The 17,394-nt window shown below is 35.8% G+C and overlaps 1 protein-coding gene across 2 annotated transcripts in view; it reads right to left on the reverse strand.

The window, feature by feature from the left end:
- Nucleotides 1–833: 833 nt before the first annotated feature.
- The window catches only part of MACC1 (MET transcriptional regulator MACC1), a 64,578-nt gene continuing 48,017 nt past the window's right edge, over nucleotides 834–17,394 (reverse strand). For both annotated transcript variants that reach the window (XM_045495042.1, XM_045495041.1), the window contains exons 4-5: nucleotides 15,072–15,260; nucleotides 834–1,331 (exon numbers count right to left, since the gene is read on the reverse strand). In XM_045495042.1, the coding sequence (XP_045350998.1) occupies nucleotides 1,119–1,331; nucleotides 15,072–15,260 (402 nt within the window). In that variant the 3' untranslated portion in view covers nucleotides 834–1,118. The remainder of the gene's footprint in view (nucleotides 1,332–15,071; nucleotides 15,261–17,394) is intronic.

Consider the following 17,394-nt stretch of genomic DNA (forward strand, 5'->3'; position numbering starts at 1 on the left):
AGTCGGTTAAGCGTCTGACTTCGGCTCAGGTCATGATCTCACGGTCTGTGAGTTCGAGCCCCGTGTCGGGCTCTGTGCTGACAGCTCAGAGCCTGGAGCCTGTTTCGGATTCTGTGTCTCCCTCTCTCTCTGACCCTCCCTGTTCATGCTCTGTCTCTCTCTGTCTCAAAAATAAATAAACGTTAAAAAAATTTTTTTAAATAATTGTTCTTATTAAAAATCCCTGAGAGTTAAAGAACTACTCTGCACAATGATCCTGAAGAAAAAATCCAAGTTAGGCAGGGTTAGCTATGTCCCAAGATGCTAGGGGAAGGAAGATGGTGAAAACTCTAGTCCATGGATTCAAACAACAGATTTCTGATGATCAGTCATATTTTTTTTTCTGGCAGTCTTTCAATAGATGGTGGAAAAGTGCAGCAAGTTTCACTTAAAATGAAGTTGCTACTATGTCCCTATAAGTTTTAATGTGCATTTTTAGTTTTTTACTATGTTGCTATGTGCTATGTTTAAAAAAATAATAAAACCAGATTTTGCAGACAGAAAACTTATTTCCCATTGGCTATTTGCCCTGAGTGTCCTCACCAGTCCTTAGTCTTTTCAGATGAAAAATGGGAATAATGTTAGCAAACTCCACTAATAAATAAAAGAGATGGAATATAGAAAGCTTGTGGCTCTGTGCCTGTGCACAGAGTATGTGTTTGCTTCTCCTCTCTCTAGACCTGCTACAAGTAAAACTCCAGTGTTCACACTGGGAGCCTCTAGTTTATCTAGGTAACTGTGTGAGGTAATTATGCTAACAGCCATTTGTTTTGACTTAAAGAAATTAAAGCAACTTTGAAAGGGGCAAGGGTTTTATTGTCCTTTCTCAACAATAAAATGGCTTAATGTTTGCATTTGAAACATATAAAATTACGTGTTTAATTATAAAATGTATACTTGGATTTTGTGTTAAGCTCTGCTTTCACCAGGAAAAAATATTTTTTGACAAATGAAAAAAAAGTAATACTTTTCTGAGATTCTTTATGTACGCGTGTGTGCACACACCACATGCACACACACATACACACACACGCACTCCATTTCCCTCCTACCATTCTCCCTCTTCCCCAAAACATACCCTATACTTCCTCAGAAGTAGAGAATGCAGTTGCTCTCAAAAACTCTAAGGAATGTATCAGTATTAAAGCTCCAGTTAAGTCTCGCCACTGCTTGGTCACAGGGTTTTTCATTCTGTCCAAAGCCGATTGAAGGTCTTGTAACACGTCTCTGTAGCTATTTCCATAGTGAGCACCCCAAGTGTAGAGAAAATCATAAGCAGGTTTCCACATCATCTATAAAGGAAAAAAATTAGACTGGAGTAGTTGGAAGACAAACAGAGATGAAAATAGATGCTTTTAAAAAAGTTTTAAAAGCCTCTCAGGACATAAAAAAACTGGAATACCAATTATACATGGACTTACTTAATGTCATAGAAAACGTTTCAATAGCTATCACTTCCATCTTACATCTTTGTGTTTCTATGCCTAGAAAAATTTTAAAATAATGACAAGTAGTGCCTCTTTTTTTTTTTCTTGATCCATCATCTAAACATTGTTCATTGCCTTGATATGATATAAAATTCTTTGTGTAATTTTTTGATGTTACTGAGATAAACTTTTCACTCTCTGAAAGATTTTTAAGGTAAAAATAATGACTCTTTTATTTTAATACTATCTATGGTGAGCTTTATTACACGACATATCACAAGAAGGAGCTATACAGTGTATTTAATGCTTTAAGTCATTTTATTTGAACAAGGAAAACAAAAAAAGATGTACTTTCATGATCAAATCTTAAAAGGAAAGTAAAAATACAGTTCTCTAATTTAAAAATAATTTAATGAATCATTTTATAACCAAAAGAAAGATCAATATTCAATGTTTTATTATGCTTTCCCCAAGCACCTACCAATACCAATGACATCATTGTTTCCATAGAAATAAATGTACGTCAAAGAGGAACTTCATGTTCGAGCATGTATGTAATGGTAACCAAGGCAACCGGGCTCAGAGAGAATAAAGACAAAGGCCGACCAAAGAAGATAAATTGTAGAATAAACACACACACACACACACACACACACACACAGAAACACAATGAGCTTAAAATAAATTTTTCTAAGAAAATGAAAAAACGAGCAATGTACTACTTATAATTGGACTATTTGGAATATAAACTTTATTACCTCTACCTATTTGGGTTCACTAAACTAATTCATTTGTGATTTTATCACAAATGCAGGAACACAGACTGTGAGCTCAATATTATGCAGAGCTGCCCTCTTAAATAGAGCCTCCATTAACAGTAATATCACATGAAGTAGGGCTTTGGGATATAATTTTTCACCCTCCTCTGATAGCCTCATATACTCTACAATTGAAATTAAAAGAATGAAAGACCATAATAAAGAGTTTCAATCAATTCAATCTACATAAAAGGATAGGCATTGAACTCAAAAAACAGTTTGATGTTATTTGTCCAAATTGGCATTCCTGGGAAGCCATGAACACCCACATCTTTGTCTCTATTGATGAAGCTTGATTCTGCAAGGTATTGAATGGAAAATAATTATCAATATTATACTATATCCAGGAGGTTATGATGCATCATCCCAAATGATCCCAGATTTTTGTATATAAGTTTTACCCTCTCCAACCTGATTTACAAAGAACTGCATCTTCCATCACTGATAGACTATGAATGAGATGTTCTCTTGTTTATTTTTCTGAATAGTCACTTTGAAATCAAACCTCCCAGTTGCTGGTCACCACTAATATCTCAGCAATGGAAGATGAATTGAGGCATATTAACAGATGCTTTTTGCCAGATTCAATCTTGCCTGCCACTTCTCAGATGCAAAGATGCACTAAACAAGTAAATTATTCTGTAGTGAGTATATACTAAACCTCTGTAAAAGCTTTGAGACCTGTATTCTATGTTGCGTTCATTTAAAATTCCCTGATGCTCAACTAGTTGGTACATTATTTTTCAACTTGCCATATATTGTTTAAAATAATGGTGTTTATAGCTAAAACCTTCTCATATTTTATGCTAAGTCCTTTAGTAATTTAATGATAAAAAGATGTATTTGAGGGCTGCCTGGGTGGCTCAGTAGGTTAAGCATCCAACTCTTGATTTTGGCTCAGGTCATGATCTCATAGTTCACGACTTTCGAGCCCCGCATTGGGCTGTGTACTGACAGTGTGGAGCCTGCTTGGTATTCTCTCTCTCCCTCTATCTCTGTGCCTCCCCTGCTCACGTGCACTCTCTTTCTCAAAATAAGTAAATAAACTTAAAAAAATAGATGTATTTGAAGATATTTTATGATAAATAGCATCTAAGAGCATATCAGTACCCAGATGATGGCATAGTCTCATAAAAACCAGATGTCTTTTAAAGAATCACATCTGGATAATTTTCAGTTTATGCACTACTATGTGTGCAGATTCAAAGTAACATCATAGAGGCAGCCAAAATGGCTCCACTGCCTTTCCTGGTAAAAAAAAAAAACAACACACACACACACACACACACACAAAACTCTGCACCACATATCTTGCTGCAGCACAGTGGATTGCTATGTATAGAAAAGCCCTGAGGCATACTCAATCATGCAGCAGTCCTTTGGTGCTGTTTGAAATAGGAAATACACCAAGGTGATGCAGGAATTGGGAACTACAGATTCAGAAGTCCAATGATACATTTATCTACTCACTTATGCAGAAAGCTATATAACACTCTCACATTTGGCAGTTTTCACTGATAGCAGAACATTTCGGTCAGTTCTTGCAATTCAGAGAAATTTGGATAGACTTCTGAGTCCTGAACCCAAATTAAGACACCTGATAGTGTGAAAGGACTCCCCAGGAGAACTCTGAATTAGTCAGAAATGCAAGGAGGGATACTGCTTTAAACTCATTGGGGATTCCCTGGAGTCTAATCCATAAGCTACATAGAAAGGGTTACAATAGCTTAGGGCTGAAAACACTAGAGCAATGGTAAACTTCATGATTTATACTAAAATGTGTATCTATTGCATTCCAGTTCTGTTTCTCTTTAAAGCAAACTAACCCTGAATATTCCTTCAGTGCAAAATCTGATCTTCTATATATAACATCATGTGTGGCTGTCCATACAGATGACAGAGAAACACTATTGTAGCACAAATACAATGAATATATTCAAAACACATTGTTGTTCATTAATTATTTCACTTATTAAATTAAGAGTTTTTGAGTAGCTACCACTACAAAGAATTTTGTTACACAAAGGAATAAAATGATGAATATAGCATGGCTTGTTTTTAGAAGCTTATAGCATAGAAGGGAGATAGATACTTGCACAAACACTGACCCATTGTATAACTAGACAGCATTTGGTAATTAACAGTTTAAGAAAACTCAAAAATTACTTTCATGTTTTCATTTAGTGTAATAAAAACTGAGAGTTCATTGACTGAGAAGCAGTGTGGTGTAATAGAAAGAAAGATGGGTTTTGATGTCAGAGCTCTGGGTTGCCATCTGAGTTACACTGCCTATCGGATGGGTCAATTTGGGTAAATCAAAGTATCTGAGTTTTGAATTTTTTAATCTTTAAAATATGGATAATAATTTCCCAGGTCTGTGTCCAAGGAACCTTCTAAAGTATCTGGCATATAGTTTGCATTTAATACTTTTTAATAGGATATGAAGGAAAGTGGGTACTTTTGGGATGAGAGAAAGATAGGCAACCTAGTTTTAACCCTAATGCATATGAGGTGAAGGCATAAGTATCTCCATCTCCAGTAAGACTTTGGAATAGAGAGATGACCTCCAGGAAGCAGCCAAGAGTTTAGCATCATGCCAAAGTGATGAGGAAAAATGAGAGTGGAGGAAAATGCCAAGGAAGAAAATGAAAGGGTGAAAAATTTAACCCTCAATTAAGTCCACAATTAGGGACCACAAACAAGAAATAGAAGCAATGAGGGGTGCCGGGTGGTTCAGTCGGTTGAGCATCCAACTCTTGATTTTGACTCATGTAACGATCCCAGGGTCGTGGGATAGAGCCCTGCATCGGTTCTGTGCTGAATATTGGGATTCTCTCTCCTTATTTGTCTGCGCCTTCCCTGCTTGTGTGCTCTCTCTCTCTCTCTCTCTCTCTCTCTCTCAAAAATAAATAAACAACAACAAAAATTCTCTATTTCCCTCTGCCCCTCTCCCCTGCTTGCGTGTGTAAGCTCTCTCTAAAAATAAAATAAATATTTAAAAAAGAAAAAGAAAAAAATAGAAGCAATATAAGTATGGAGAGAAGCTGGTGTCAGAGTCATAGAAAATAAAGCAGGGTACTTCATGTTGCAAAAGTCAAGGATTGATAGCATTCCAAAAAGGACATTGAGCTCACCCCAGCTTCTCAGAGCCTGTCGTTCACATAGCCTCCCAACTCCACGTTCAGTGACATCACATTAGGAGGTTAAAATCATCAATGTTAGGAGTTTTTACACCACGGAAGATGGCAAAGGTATAATTTAGGGCTTTTTCTCCCTTGAAGAGCTATTAAACGTGTGCCAGCATGCCACTCTTTGAGGACATCTCTTCTCTGTTAGCCCCTCTCTTACCTGTAATGTCAAGTAATATGGAAACATGAAGCAAAACTGAGAAAAATCCAGGATTTTGGCACTATTAGGACCTCAGTAACCATGGAGAAGGCAGTTTGAAGAGAGTGGTAGAGAACAGACTGCAGGTAGGAGCAGGTGACAAGGAACTAGAAACCACAGAAAAAGTGGGTCACATTTGGAATTTGAAAGTTAAAACAAGAGAGACAAAGCTAGAAGGAGAAGCAGTGGAGAATAAATTATTTTTAAAAGGAAAAAAATCTATAAAGACTAATATTTTACATTTGAAAGGAGAGGTTGGTTTGAATCCTACCCTAGCCAGATAATTTAGGGTTGATGAAGATTAAGGAGGCAGCATATTTCTCAAGAAGATAAATTAACTTCCTTTAAGCAGAACACATAAACACACACAAATGTTAAAATCATTATGGAGTTAGGGTAATGAACAGGGAAAATATCAAGAATAATTGAGAATAAATGGGATTTAAAGCATATGCTATAGTTGCGTACTTGGTACAAATGAAAAATGTTAAATTTGGGGAACTAGGTTTTAAAAAATTTTTTTAACATTTATTCATTTTTTAAAGAGTGTGAGCAGGGAAGGGGCAAAGAGAGGAAGACACAGAATCTGAAGCAGGCTCCAGGCTCTGAGCTGTGAGTACAGAGCCCAATGCAGGCCCGAACCCATGAACTGTGAGATCATGACTTGAACCAAAGTAGGACACTTAGCCAACTGAGCCACCCAGGCACCCCTCGGGGGCTAGGTTTTAGAAGTATGTTTTATTAAGAGAAATAAACAAGTCTCTGCCAAGTATGGTAAACAGAACTTTCTCTATATTGGGATTTGCTTTAACAAAGCATGACAAAAGCCCAGCCTTCATCAATGCAATAAATAGTCTAATCAGTTTTTTGTTGTCCTTTGCGACAGAGCTATATGATATTTGCCTCAAGTCCTTAAATATTTTACTTTTGTTTCTTCAGCACTTCTTTCTGTCATTCTACATTTTCTTATTCAGCAAGTGAACATATGCCATCGAAGGCAAAGACACAAGAGGAAACTGGCATACATTAATTAACTATAGACTTTACAAAATTAGGTCCAAAAATACACATTAAAAGCCACAAAGGAAGGGTGTCTGGGTGGCTCAGTCGTTTAAGCATCTGACTTAGGCTCAGATCATGACCTCTCTGTTCGTGGGTCTGAGACCCGCGTCAGGCTCTGTGAGGACAGCTCAGAGCCTGGAGCCTGCTTCAGATTCTGTGTCTCCCTCTCTCTGCCCCCACCCTGCTCACACTCTGTCTCTATGGCTCTCAAAAATAAACATTAATTTCTTAAAAAAAAGCCACAAAGTATTCTCAGCTTTGTAATAATTAAAGAGAAAACAAAGTCATACGTTTTCTGGAAATGTTTGAATGAATAAAATCAGTAGAATAAACAATTTTCTTTCCACAATGACCTAAGTCCTCTGAAAGCTGGAAGTGATTGTGGACTGCTATGATCTCTTCCAGGTTTATGTTATCTTATATATCTATTTAGTGGTTTAAAATAGTTCTTCCGTTCTTGTTCAGTGTTATGATTTAAGGGATGATATGCAGAAACTCTGCACTAATGCATAGATAAATCAAAGGAAAGCATGCTCCTGAGGGTTTGTTTTTGTTGAATTACTCGTAACCACAAAACAAATTCTCTCAGTCTTCTTCACCTCTAACACAATTATTTGACACACAGGCATTACTCTTACTCCTATACTCTGAGATTTTTTTAAATGTTAACTTCAGGATGTTATGGGTTCATCTCTGAATAGGAAGCACGAGGCTGACAAAAGCATAGAGTTGTTAATTTCTCAACTGTGTGTTTTGATCTCCTTCTATAAGGGAGCATCAGTAAGCATCAGTAAGTATTTAATCTATTAAAGGTTAGCGGTTTCCAAAGTCCTAGCATTTGTGTGAAATGTCTTTGGTTTATCTTCCAGGCATTAGAGGACAAAGAAAATGGTAAAAGAGCAATAAAAGAAGTGGTGAGATGTCAAAAGAAATGAAACAGGAATAGAAATTTAAAAAATAGTTTTCCAAATTTAGAGTGCTTGTTCCCAGAAGCCAGTAAGACTCATTAGATAATGCTCTGGATAATGAAATGCAACATGAATAAAAGCAATTCAGATTTGAGCTTAGCACTCTATGTCTTTTTTTAGCTCATAAAACATGAATAGCATAAAGGATGCAATTGGTTAACTACAATTGGATGATTACATTTTTCCACATTAAAAGATTCATAACCCCCTTACTTTCCTCATAAAAGTATAGGAGCAATGTTTCATTTTAAGTACAATTAGCTGAAGAAGTATTAAGGCAAATTTGCATTATTAAAGATTATTACATGTGTTCTATCTTCAGTACATCATTTATAATATCCAGGTGGGTCTTCTATCACCTTAAATGGTAAGTACATAAATAGTGTTGAGAGTTACCATTATCTTCAGAAAAGAAGGGAGGCTAACCTATCAGGGAGTCCCTATTTCCTTAGAAGGGACATGGACTTGTTTGAAACTTGGACATAAGATTCTCTTGGAAAAGTCTCTGGGTACAGCCAGCTTTGCTTCCTCTAGGAATAACCACTTGGAACGTCAGGGGTTAAGCATAACCCAGAGGAAGATAGAGGACTCATACTTTGCTCCTGCATCTACTCAAAACAATCTAACATCTTAGGAAAACCGGCTGGACGAGCCATCCTCACTAACTCCTATTTAGGAAGAGAATTCAGGTCACCCAGCTATAAATCCAGAGTCATTTCATTACAGTATAGCCATGGATTTATTTCAGTAGTAAGCAGTTTTAATCAATGCTGATTTAAGTCTTATACTTAGCTGGGGTTTGGTTTTTCTAAAATTCCTGGTTGGTTGTGATTCCCCAAAATAAACCTCAATAAAGAAAACCTAAACTCTAGATAAAATATTTGTGTCTCTAAATCCAATTTAAGATATCTTTATAATATTTAAACTTTATAATATTTATTAATATGATTATTATTTCTATTTGATTTTCGGTAGGTAATAAGACATATAATGTAGAAGATCATATGACTACAATGTGCTACCCCATGAATTTCACTGTGATGTCATTGTTTCTTTATTTCATCATTTCAAGAAATGGAGTAATTTCTGGAATTAAATATTGTAGCAACAAGCATTATAGTATTGTACAAAATAGACTATGGTAATCTAAATATTATGTCACTGTGTCAAATCTGTAGTCCAAACAATGAAGAACTGAGAAATTAGTCTATACATGTTACCACTGGTAGATGAATTTCCATATAATACTTTCCCATCTTTAAAAAATTGTAAATGTATCTCATACTGTAAAAGCCCAGCAAACCATACAGTTAAGTACCAAGGCTAGAAATGGACAATGCAATGTCCCTGCAGAATCCAGGACTTGCTGTGTGAGCCAGGAAACCATAAGAGTTCAAGAACTTCCTTTTATCTTTTGCAAGAGACATTTTCCAAGGAAAATAAACATTGTTAAACCAGTAACAAAGCTGACCAGCCAAGGCTTTTTTCTTCTTATTTTTTCCATGCACTACCATTCCACCAGTTTTTAGAAGAGAAACCTTGAAATCATTGGTGACTTTTCCCTTGCCTACATTCTTTCTATAGTTACTTGCAGCCATATTACTAAAAAATTACTATATTTCCTTTTCCAAAATCATTCAATGTCACACAGTTGTCAAATTCACCTCTTCCTCTTAGTTAAAATAATAGATAATATATATTTAGTTATTACAATGTGCAAAGCATTATTCCAAATATTTCATGTATATTATTTCATTTAATCCTCCAAATATCCGATGAGCAAGATAGTATAATTCACATCACTTTCCAAAAAAAAAAAAAAAAAAAAGTATTCCTAGAAAAAAAAGTTTATTTGCTGAAGACTAATAGATAATAGACTAGATCAGGAATCCAGACCAGCAATCTTAACCTCTATGCTCTGGCAGTCATTAAAGACTCTATTGTCTCCAATATATACATGTATGACCATATCTCCCAATAATTACTAAAATGATCTCTCCCCTCCAGCCCACATAGTCTCCTCAATGGTCTGTAGAAGTCACTGGTATCCAGAAGCACTGAAATCTCCTTCCAATCCTCTCCAATTATCCAAATGCTATCCATCCTTCAGGACTAGGGTGCGTCTTCTGACAGCTCCTTCCCAATTTGATCTTTTATTTAGCTAATTCTGAAAGGACTTATTAGTTGTGCATATTGGATAGGACTGTGTGTAAAACATACCTGGGTCTGGAACCCAGTTCTGTACTTAATAACCATGTAATTCTGGATGATTTACACAAATGCATTCACTCTTAGTTTGCATATCTGTAAATTGTGAATGGTTATAATGTCTTCCTTACAAAGTTTGTTAAAATAAATGAAATACGGTAAATAAAATGCTCATAATGATTAGCTGACACAGTAAACACACAATAAATTGCAACTATTACCATTCTCATTATTTTCACTTATTTCAGCATCTAATCATATACTTTTTTTTAAATAAAATAATTCAAGTTATTAACAATTTATCTCAATTCCCAGGCCAAATAAAATGTGGCTTTAGGGAGAAAAAAATCATATTTTCCATTCTGTTTGCGATTTTTATAGCTCCTAAAGCTCCAATGCTGGGAACTGACAGTCCTAGTAAATATGTTAAAAGTACAGATGAATTAAATACTGAGAGCAAGGATTCAGAGGAAAGATACTAAATAAGTAGGAAGAATTCCATACAGAACTTTTATTCGTGTATAAAAAATAAGTAAAGTTAGCTCTTTGAGGAATACCTACTTTCTCACTTTAAATCTAGACCCAGAATAAAGTGCTCTGAACACTATAGCTGCCAATCAGAAATGAGGGGGGACAAATATATGGCTAGAAGACAAAACAGAAAATCATACCTCACTGATTGAGCAAAAAGACTTATAAACACACCATTCCAGTCATAACTCTCTATAGGTGAGTGGCTTCTGAGATGAAACTATATCACAATTAACAACGTTGACTTCCTTAGGCTTCCATAATTAGGGTGGCCCATTCTGGCAGGTCAGATAAGAAATCAGCCTTGACAGGCCTTTTGGTGCCTGTGACTTAATAAGAAGTAATGTTTAGTGTCCTTGGTAAGTAAGTGTCCTGACTGAATAAGATGGAGAGAGTATCTTCTGTATTGTGTGTCAGGGGACAATGGAAGACAGTTACTGGGAAAATTGTCACACATACCATTAATCCCAGAAGCTTAAGTCAAGAGTATCCAAGTTAGGCCTAAGAACATCTTAGCCCTGAAATCCCCAGCATTTTCTCCTTATAAAATCCAATTTTTTTAATGGGCTATTTTTCTAATATTTTATTGATTCTGGTTTTTAAATTAAAGCTCTAAATATGGTCAAGAAAATAAACTCCAATGAATTTTCATTAACATTCACTGGAAAACCTTGGCAATGATTAAACATCTTTGTATAGTACAAATGTATTTCTTTTTCAAAGGCAATACTCCAAAAACATATTTTGCTTAAAATCAGAGTCAAAATTTTATAGTTTTGTTTTTATTTTAGAAATTCAATATCATCAGAAAAGTTGACTAACATTTCTTATAACTTAACTTAGATAGGTGGTTAGTTTAAAAAGTGACTTTCTCAGAAGTCTCCAGGGAGAAGCTTTTCTTTTCACCTTATAAAATAATAAGAAATGGCCAAAAGTACTCAAGAAATATCTGACATACTATTAATAATCTCTTTTCTTTAATTGGATTGAAGCTTGATAAAGATACTAAGGCACATTTTGGTAGTATCATACAATGGCTTGAAAAAAGAAAAAGAAAAAATGAAATGAGTTGCTTAAACCCCCAGTCCTGACCACACCTCGTGGCACTGCCACTCAGCTACCATGTTGGATTTGGCGTGGGTGGGCAGAGCATAATGGTTAAAGTACAAAGGTCCCAAAGTCAAAGTCTGTGCTCCAAACTTGGTTCCATGACTTCCTAGCTATGTATGTTTAAGCAAGTTACTCGGCCTCTCTATATCTTAGATAGTAGTAATATCTGCCCCAGAAGTTTTTGTTGAAAGGATTAAATAAAGTTAATTTTTGCAATGCTCTTGGAATAGTGCCTGGAACAGAATAAGAGCCAGATAACTGTCTTTAAGATAAAATAAAAATAGAACAAAAGCAAAGAAGAGAAATAGAAAAAGAATGAAAGTGAGTGAAGAGCCCGATTGTAGACATTGGCACACATAGAGAGAAAATGTTGGAAAGTAAGCCCTCTGAGGAAGTGAGATAAAGGAAACAAAAGCAGCATGGGAACCACCAGGCCTTGTTATCTCTGTGCCCCAATTCTGGTTCCCTCCTTCTGCATGCCCTACCCAGAACTAGTATCAGTGTGTTTTAAAATCATTTCTTGACTTGTAAATTGATCATTTTTGTGAGTAGTCTCTTTCCTGAGAGAAAAAAAAAAACTGTACAGCTGTTTTTTGTTTTTGTTCTTGTTTTTGTTTTTGTTTTGTTTTGTTTTTCCAGGGGGATAAAACTTAGCATACATTTACCCTTTAGTTTAAGTGGTCTAGACTCCCATAGATTATTTGGAATGGGTTCAGGCCCATGTCATGCATAATTTTCTAAGTATTTAATAACATGAATCACAGCAATGACTGTCAGCATTAGCCACAGTAAATTGAATGATAACCTCCAGAAAGACACCTAGGGACTTTCCTTTCTGTTTCTGAATTTTTATCAACCTTAGACATGCACTTAGTCATTTGTGATTTGGACTGTGCAAAAGTAAATAATGGAAAAGTAGGCTGTTTGTTGGCTTCCATCAAGATTTAGGGAAAGACAAAATATAAACAATCACAATTAGAGAGAAGTTAGATGCTTAACAAACCTGAGAGAATAAAAACTTTCTGGTAAATAATTATCAAGAAAACCCTTCTAAAAACAAGGCCTTACTAAGAAAAAAAAAGTCTGGCTTTCAGTTAGGCAACTTTTTTTAAAGAATTATTTTTAGGGGTGCCTGGTTGGCTCAGCTGATAGAGCGAGCACCTGACTCTCATTTTCAGGTCAGGTCATGATCTCATGGTTTGTGAGACTGAGCCTGATCTCACAGTTTGTAAGATCGAGCCCTGTATCTGGCTCTGTGCTGACAGCATGGGGCTTACTTGGGATTCTCTCTCCCCTCCCCCCCATTTGCACTCTTTCTCTGAAAATAAATAAAATGAACATTTTTTTAAAAAAGAATTATTTTAGAGCAGTTTAAGGTTCACATATATCTAGATTTTGCAGGTAGAGATTTTGCATATATCTCCCACCTATGCATAGGTGCATATGCATATATGCATAGCCTATAGCCTACCCTGTTATCAGCAGCCTCCACCTGAGGGGTATATTTGTTAGAATTGATGAATCTACAATGATATAAATACTCAGTGTCTACAGTTAACCTTGGGTTCATTGTATATTCATTGCATATCCATGTGTTGTATATGCTATGAGTTTCGACAAATATAGATATCATTATGATATTATACTGAGTATTTTCACTGCCCTAAAAATCCTCTGTGCTCTGGCTATTCACTTCTCCTTCCTGAAAGTCTGGCAACCCCTGATCTCTCTACTGTCTCCATAATTTTACCTTTTCCAGAATGTCATCTATTTGGTATCATACAGTGTGAAGCTTTTTTTCCAGATTGGCTTCTTTCACTTAGTGATATGTATTTAAAGTTTTCCCATGTCTTTTCATGGTTTGATAAGTCATTTCTTTTTAGCACTGAATAATGTTCCATTGTCTGGATCTACTAGTTTATTTACCCAGACACCTGTTGGAGGACATCTTGATTGCTTTCAAGTTTTGGCAATTATGAATAAAGTTGCTATAAACATTCGTGTCCAGGTTTTTGTGTGGACAAAAGTTTTTAACTCTTTTGGGTAAATACCAGTGAGTGCGATTGAGTGATCATAAGTTAAGGGTATGTTTTCTTTGTACGAAACAGCCACAGTGCCTTCCAAAGTGACTGTATCATTTTGCATTCCCACCAGCAATGACTTGGGGTTCCCATTGTTCCACATCCTCCAAAGCATTTGGTGTCATCAGTGTTCTGGATTTTGGCCATTCTGACAGGTGGTGGTATCTCAATCGACAATGTATTAATCAAGTTCACTTAAATATCAGAATAGCATATCCCTCAGAATGTTGTTCTTTTTTTCCTTATTAAAAGTGTGTCATCTTTTAGCTCATTCGGTAAAAACTGATTTGTACATTGTAATGTCCTTCTCAGTATATGGAAGTAAATGTAGTCTATAAGGGGGAGGAATCTAAAAGGGGGGGGGATGTGTCCTGGATGCTCTTGCCTCAAGAGTCTGTTTGGAGTCCTTGCTGGATAGCCAGGCTCCAGGAACGCTGAAGCTTCCAGTGCAGCTGCTGGGATTTACCTGACTTGATCTGACTCTTCAAGCTTCATGGAAAAGTTGTCTTGTTGTGCTCACCCAGCTGGCATAGTTGCTTCAAAATAAGAAAAAATTCTCAAAAAATTAAAACCTAGCTCTATGCCCAAATAGGAAGTGGGGAACAGCTTCTGCCTCCTACCAAGTTATCATCTAATCAGAGAGATAACCTTTCCTTAACTTGAAAATGCTTTCACTCATGAGAGAAAGACACAGGACATTTTATATGTGCTTATCGCTAGAATATTTTCATTTAAGTCAATAAAAATGGATTCTCTTTCTTTATGGTAAATAGAGAAAATATTTACCTAATCTAGGCCTACCAGTGTACATTTGTTTCAATATTAATAAAAACAATATTTGCATGGTAAGTATTTACTTTGTACTAAGTGTTGTTATTCTATATTTGATGTCTATAGTTCTTACTGTATACAAAATTACAAAGGAAATACTGAAGCTCTTAGGTACTTCTAGCTTGCATTGCCAGGCTCTCATTACCAGCAACCCCACAACATCCACCTCCTTAATGTTTGTCACCAAACATTATTTACCATAGGTGACTAAGTCTATAACTGAGGCTGATAAATACTTATTATTATATCCTCCTCCTTTATTCTGATTTGGCCCCATTTCCTCTCTTCAAAGTTTATCTGTTCTCTGCCTCAAGTTCTTATAGCCCTGCCTACTCAATGGCTAGCTATCTAATTTGCTCAATTTATTTGCTCAAAGACCATGTTAAAATGCAATCCAATAGGAGAATCATCAATATATTTTAAAGGTTCTCAAGGCCTTTAAGGAGAGATGTAGGTTTAGTTCAGATAATATTGATGATTATAGCTACAGTGACTTCAATTAGTGGGTCCTCTAGGAGACTGTCTCAATGAATCCATGTATATAGATTTACGTTTGATTTCCTTGGTCTGCAATTTTTCACTATTTAATTAGACAAATAGAAATCTTACCTCAACAGCAATACCTCCAGCTTTTCCTCGATGAGGAATTTCATATGCCTCCATCTGTTGCTTTGTGAGTCGCACTAACTTTTCAGCTAGTTCCCTCCAGCCTTTTCCAAGTTTGACAGCTGATGTCAGAATAGCAGCCTCTTGGATGAGCTGTGCTACTAACCCTTGGCAATCCATCTTCAGCAGAGCCTGCAGCAACAATTACATACCATAGTTAAAATCAACTAATTTTGGCTTCCTCCTATAAGTTAATTTTTCATTATAGATTCTAGAAACTGGTATCCTCTTTCTCACCACATGTATACTTGAGGTTTCTAAAATTCAAAAAGCTGATTTACTTTTAAGCAAATCCAACCAGCAAAGTACAGAGGATATGACTAGACCAAAATTAGGGGAGAATTAAGCCCAACTCAATGACTAATTATAAGGCCTTGGGTAAACCACTCAACTAATATGTTTCTTTAATATCCTAATTGGAAAAAGAGGAAGTTCAACTAGACACTTCCAAAGATACCCTGAGGTTCTAGCAGTCTATAATTTTTCAACCCAGGAATGATTATTCACTCTACAAAAAATAATTCCTTTCCTTACCAGAAAATTGGCTACAGGATTTTTCTAAAAAAATAAGCATACTAGTGCTGGTAAATATTATTCTATTTTTCCTCAAAATGTGATTTAAAACTTCCCAGAATGATGCCTCTTGCATAAAATAAGATACTCCTACAACTTTGAACAAAGCTATTTATATTTATGTCTTTAAAAAAAATAACTCTCTGCCTTCACCCCCATTGTAATTGTGCTAAATATAAACCATTTAGTATTAAAAACAGTCTTCAACAATGCAAAATGGAAAACATCAGTTTTCCCTTTCCTTCCTCCCTCCCTTCCTCCCTCCCTCCCTTCCTCCCTTCCTTCCTTCCTTCCTCCCTCCCTCTCTTTTTCTTTCTTCCCTTCCTTTTTTCCTTCCTTCCTTCCTTCCTTCCTTCCTTCCTTCCTTCCTTCTTTCATTTTAATTAGGTGTCTGAGCTTTGTCAATGACCATGCATATTTCAAACAAATCTATGAGTTTCCCTTTGGCTTGAATATGTTTTTTAAAATAGGATTAAATCTATCTATCTATCTCTTCTCTTTTCAAATAAGCAAATAAACATAGTAGTGCCTCATCATTTAACAGGATTTCAAAGTTTTATCTATCACTATGAAACAATAAGTAAAAATGAATGGCCAGGTAAGGCAACTAGTAAAGTCCATGGAGTGTTCATTCCTATGGAAGCATCAGAAAGACCACCCATAGTTTTTATACATTGACTGTATTCATCCTTACATTTATGGTGAGGAGCTAGGACCTCAGGGAAAAGCAGTACTGAGCTAGCAGGCCCCTGAAGATGATTTTAGTAAGTTGTGGAATGGTTTTAGCAATGCTTATTCCAGGTTCTTGCTTTAAGGAAAAGAAATTTACACTTGGAGTTACATAATCTGAGTTTAAAATCCAATTCCACAAAGTATAGGACTTTAGATAAATAACAAAATATCTCTGCTTAGTGATTTTTAAAACGGATACAGTGGTGATATCACCTTCTGTAGCTGCCCATAATCTTTATGAAAATCGAATCAGATACTCAGGTACTTTAGGAATTGTCAAGTACATAAAGACAACCAGTCTCAATGTCCAAGATATGACTAAGGGTTTTAGAACCCACAATCTTTATTATTTCCCTTCAAGCTACTCCAAATTAATATACAATCCAAGAGAAACATGTACTTGTTATGCAAATAAGGTTTCAAGATATGGCCTCTATACTCCTTCCATACAGAAATCCTGAAGCCTCTGCTCAGGCACAGCATGAGTTTTTAGGAACTACTCCCTTGAATGAGTTCTTCATCAGCACTGTTTAGGTAGTCACCAAAGCCACTAAATTCATTAGCATACACCAATATAGTGTAGATATGATGAGGTTTAAACTTCCAGACCACCTGACCAAAATAACTCTTTTTTTTTCCATTAAGAGAAACAAAAAAAGCAATTTTCAATTCAAGATTTTATGGGTCCACGCTGAACATGAACTAAGGCAGAGGTAATGAAAGGTAATGAATCACTGCAAAATGTACATGCAGCTTCAACCAGGTAGATCAGCCAATGACTCTAAATGGCTAGATTGAGAATGTGGCACACCATCATAAAACTATCCACTTAATGACTGGATATTGGGGCTTTCAAAATTTAACCTTCTCAGTATCACTGTTGAATCAAAAAAATTATAAAGAAAAGAAAATGTTTTATATATACTATTTCTTTATTGTTAATATCACAGAATAAATTCCT

This window comes from Leopardus geoffroyi, chromosome A2 (genome assembly GCF_018350155.1).
Source record: "Leopardus geoffroyi isolate Oge1 chromosome A2, O.geoffroyi_Oge1_pat1.0, whole genome shotgun sequence".
In the NCBI taxonomy this organism is placed as follows: domain Eukaryota; kingdom Metazoa; phylum Chordata; class Mammalia; order Carnivora; family Felidae; genus Leopardus; species Leopardus geoffroyi.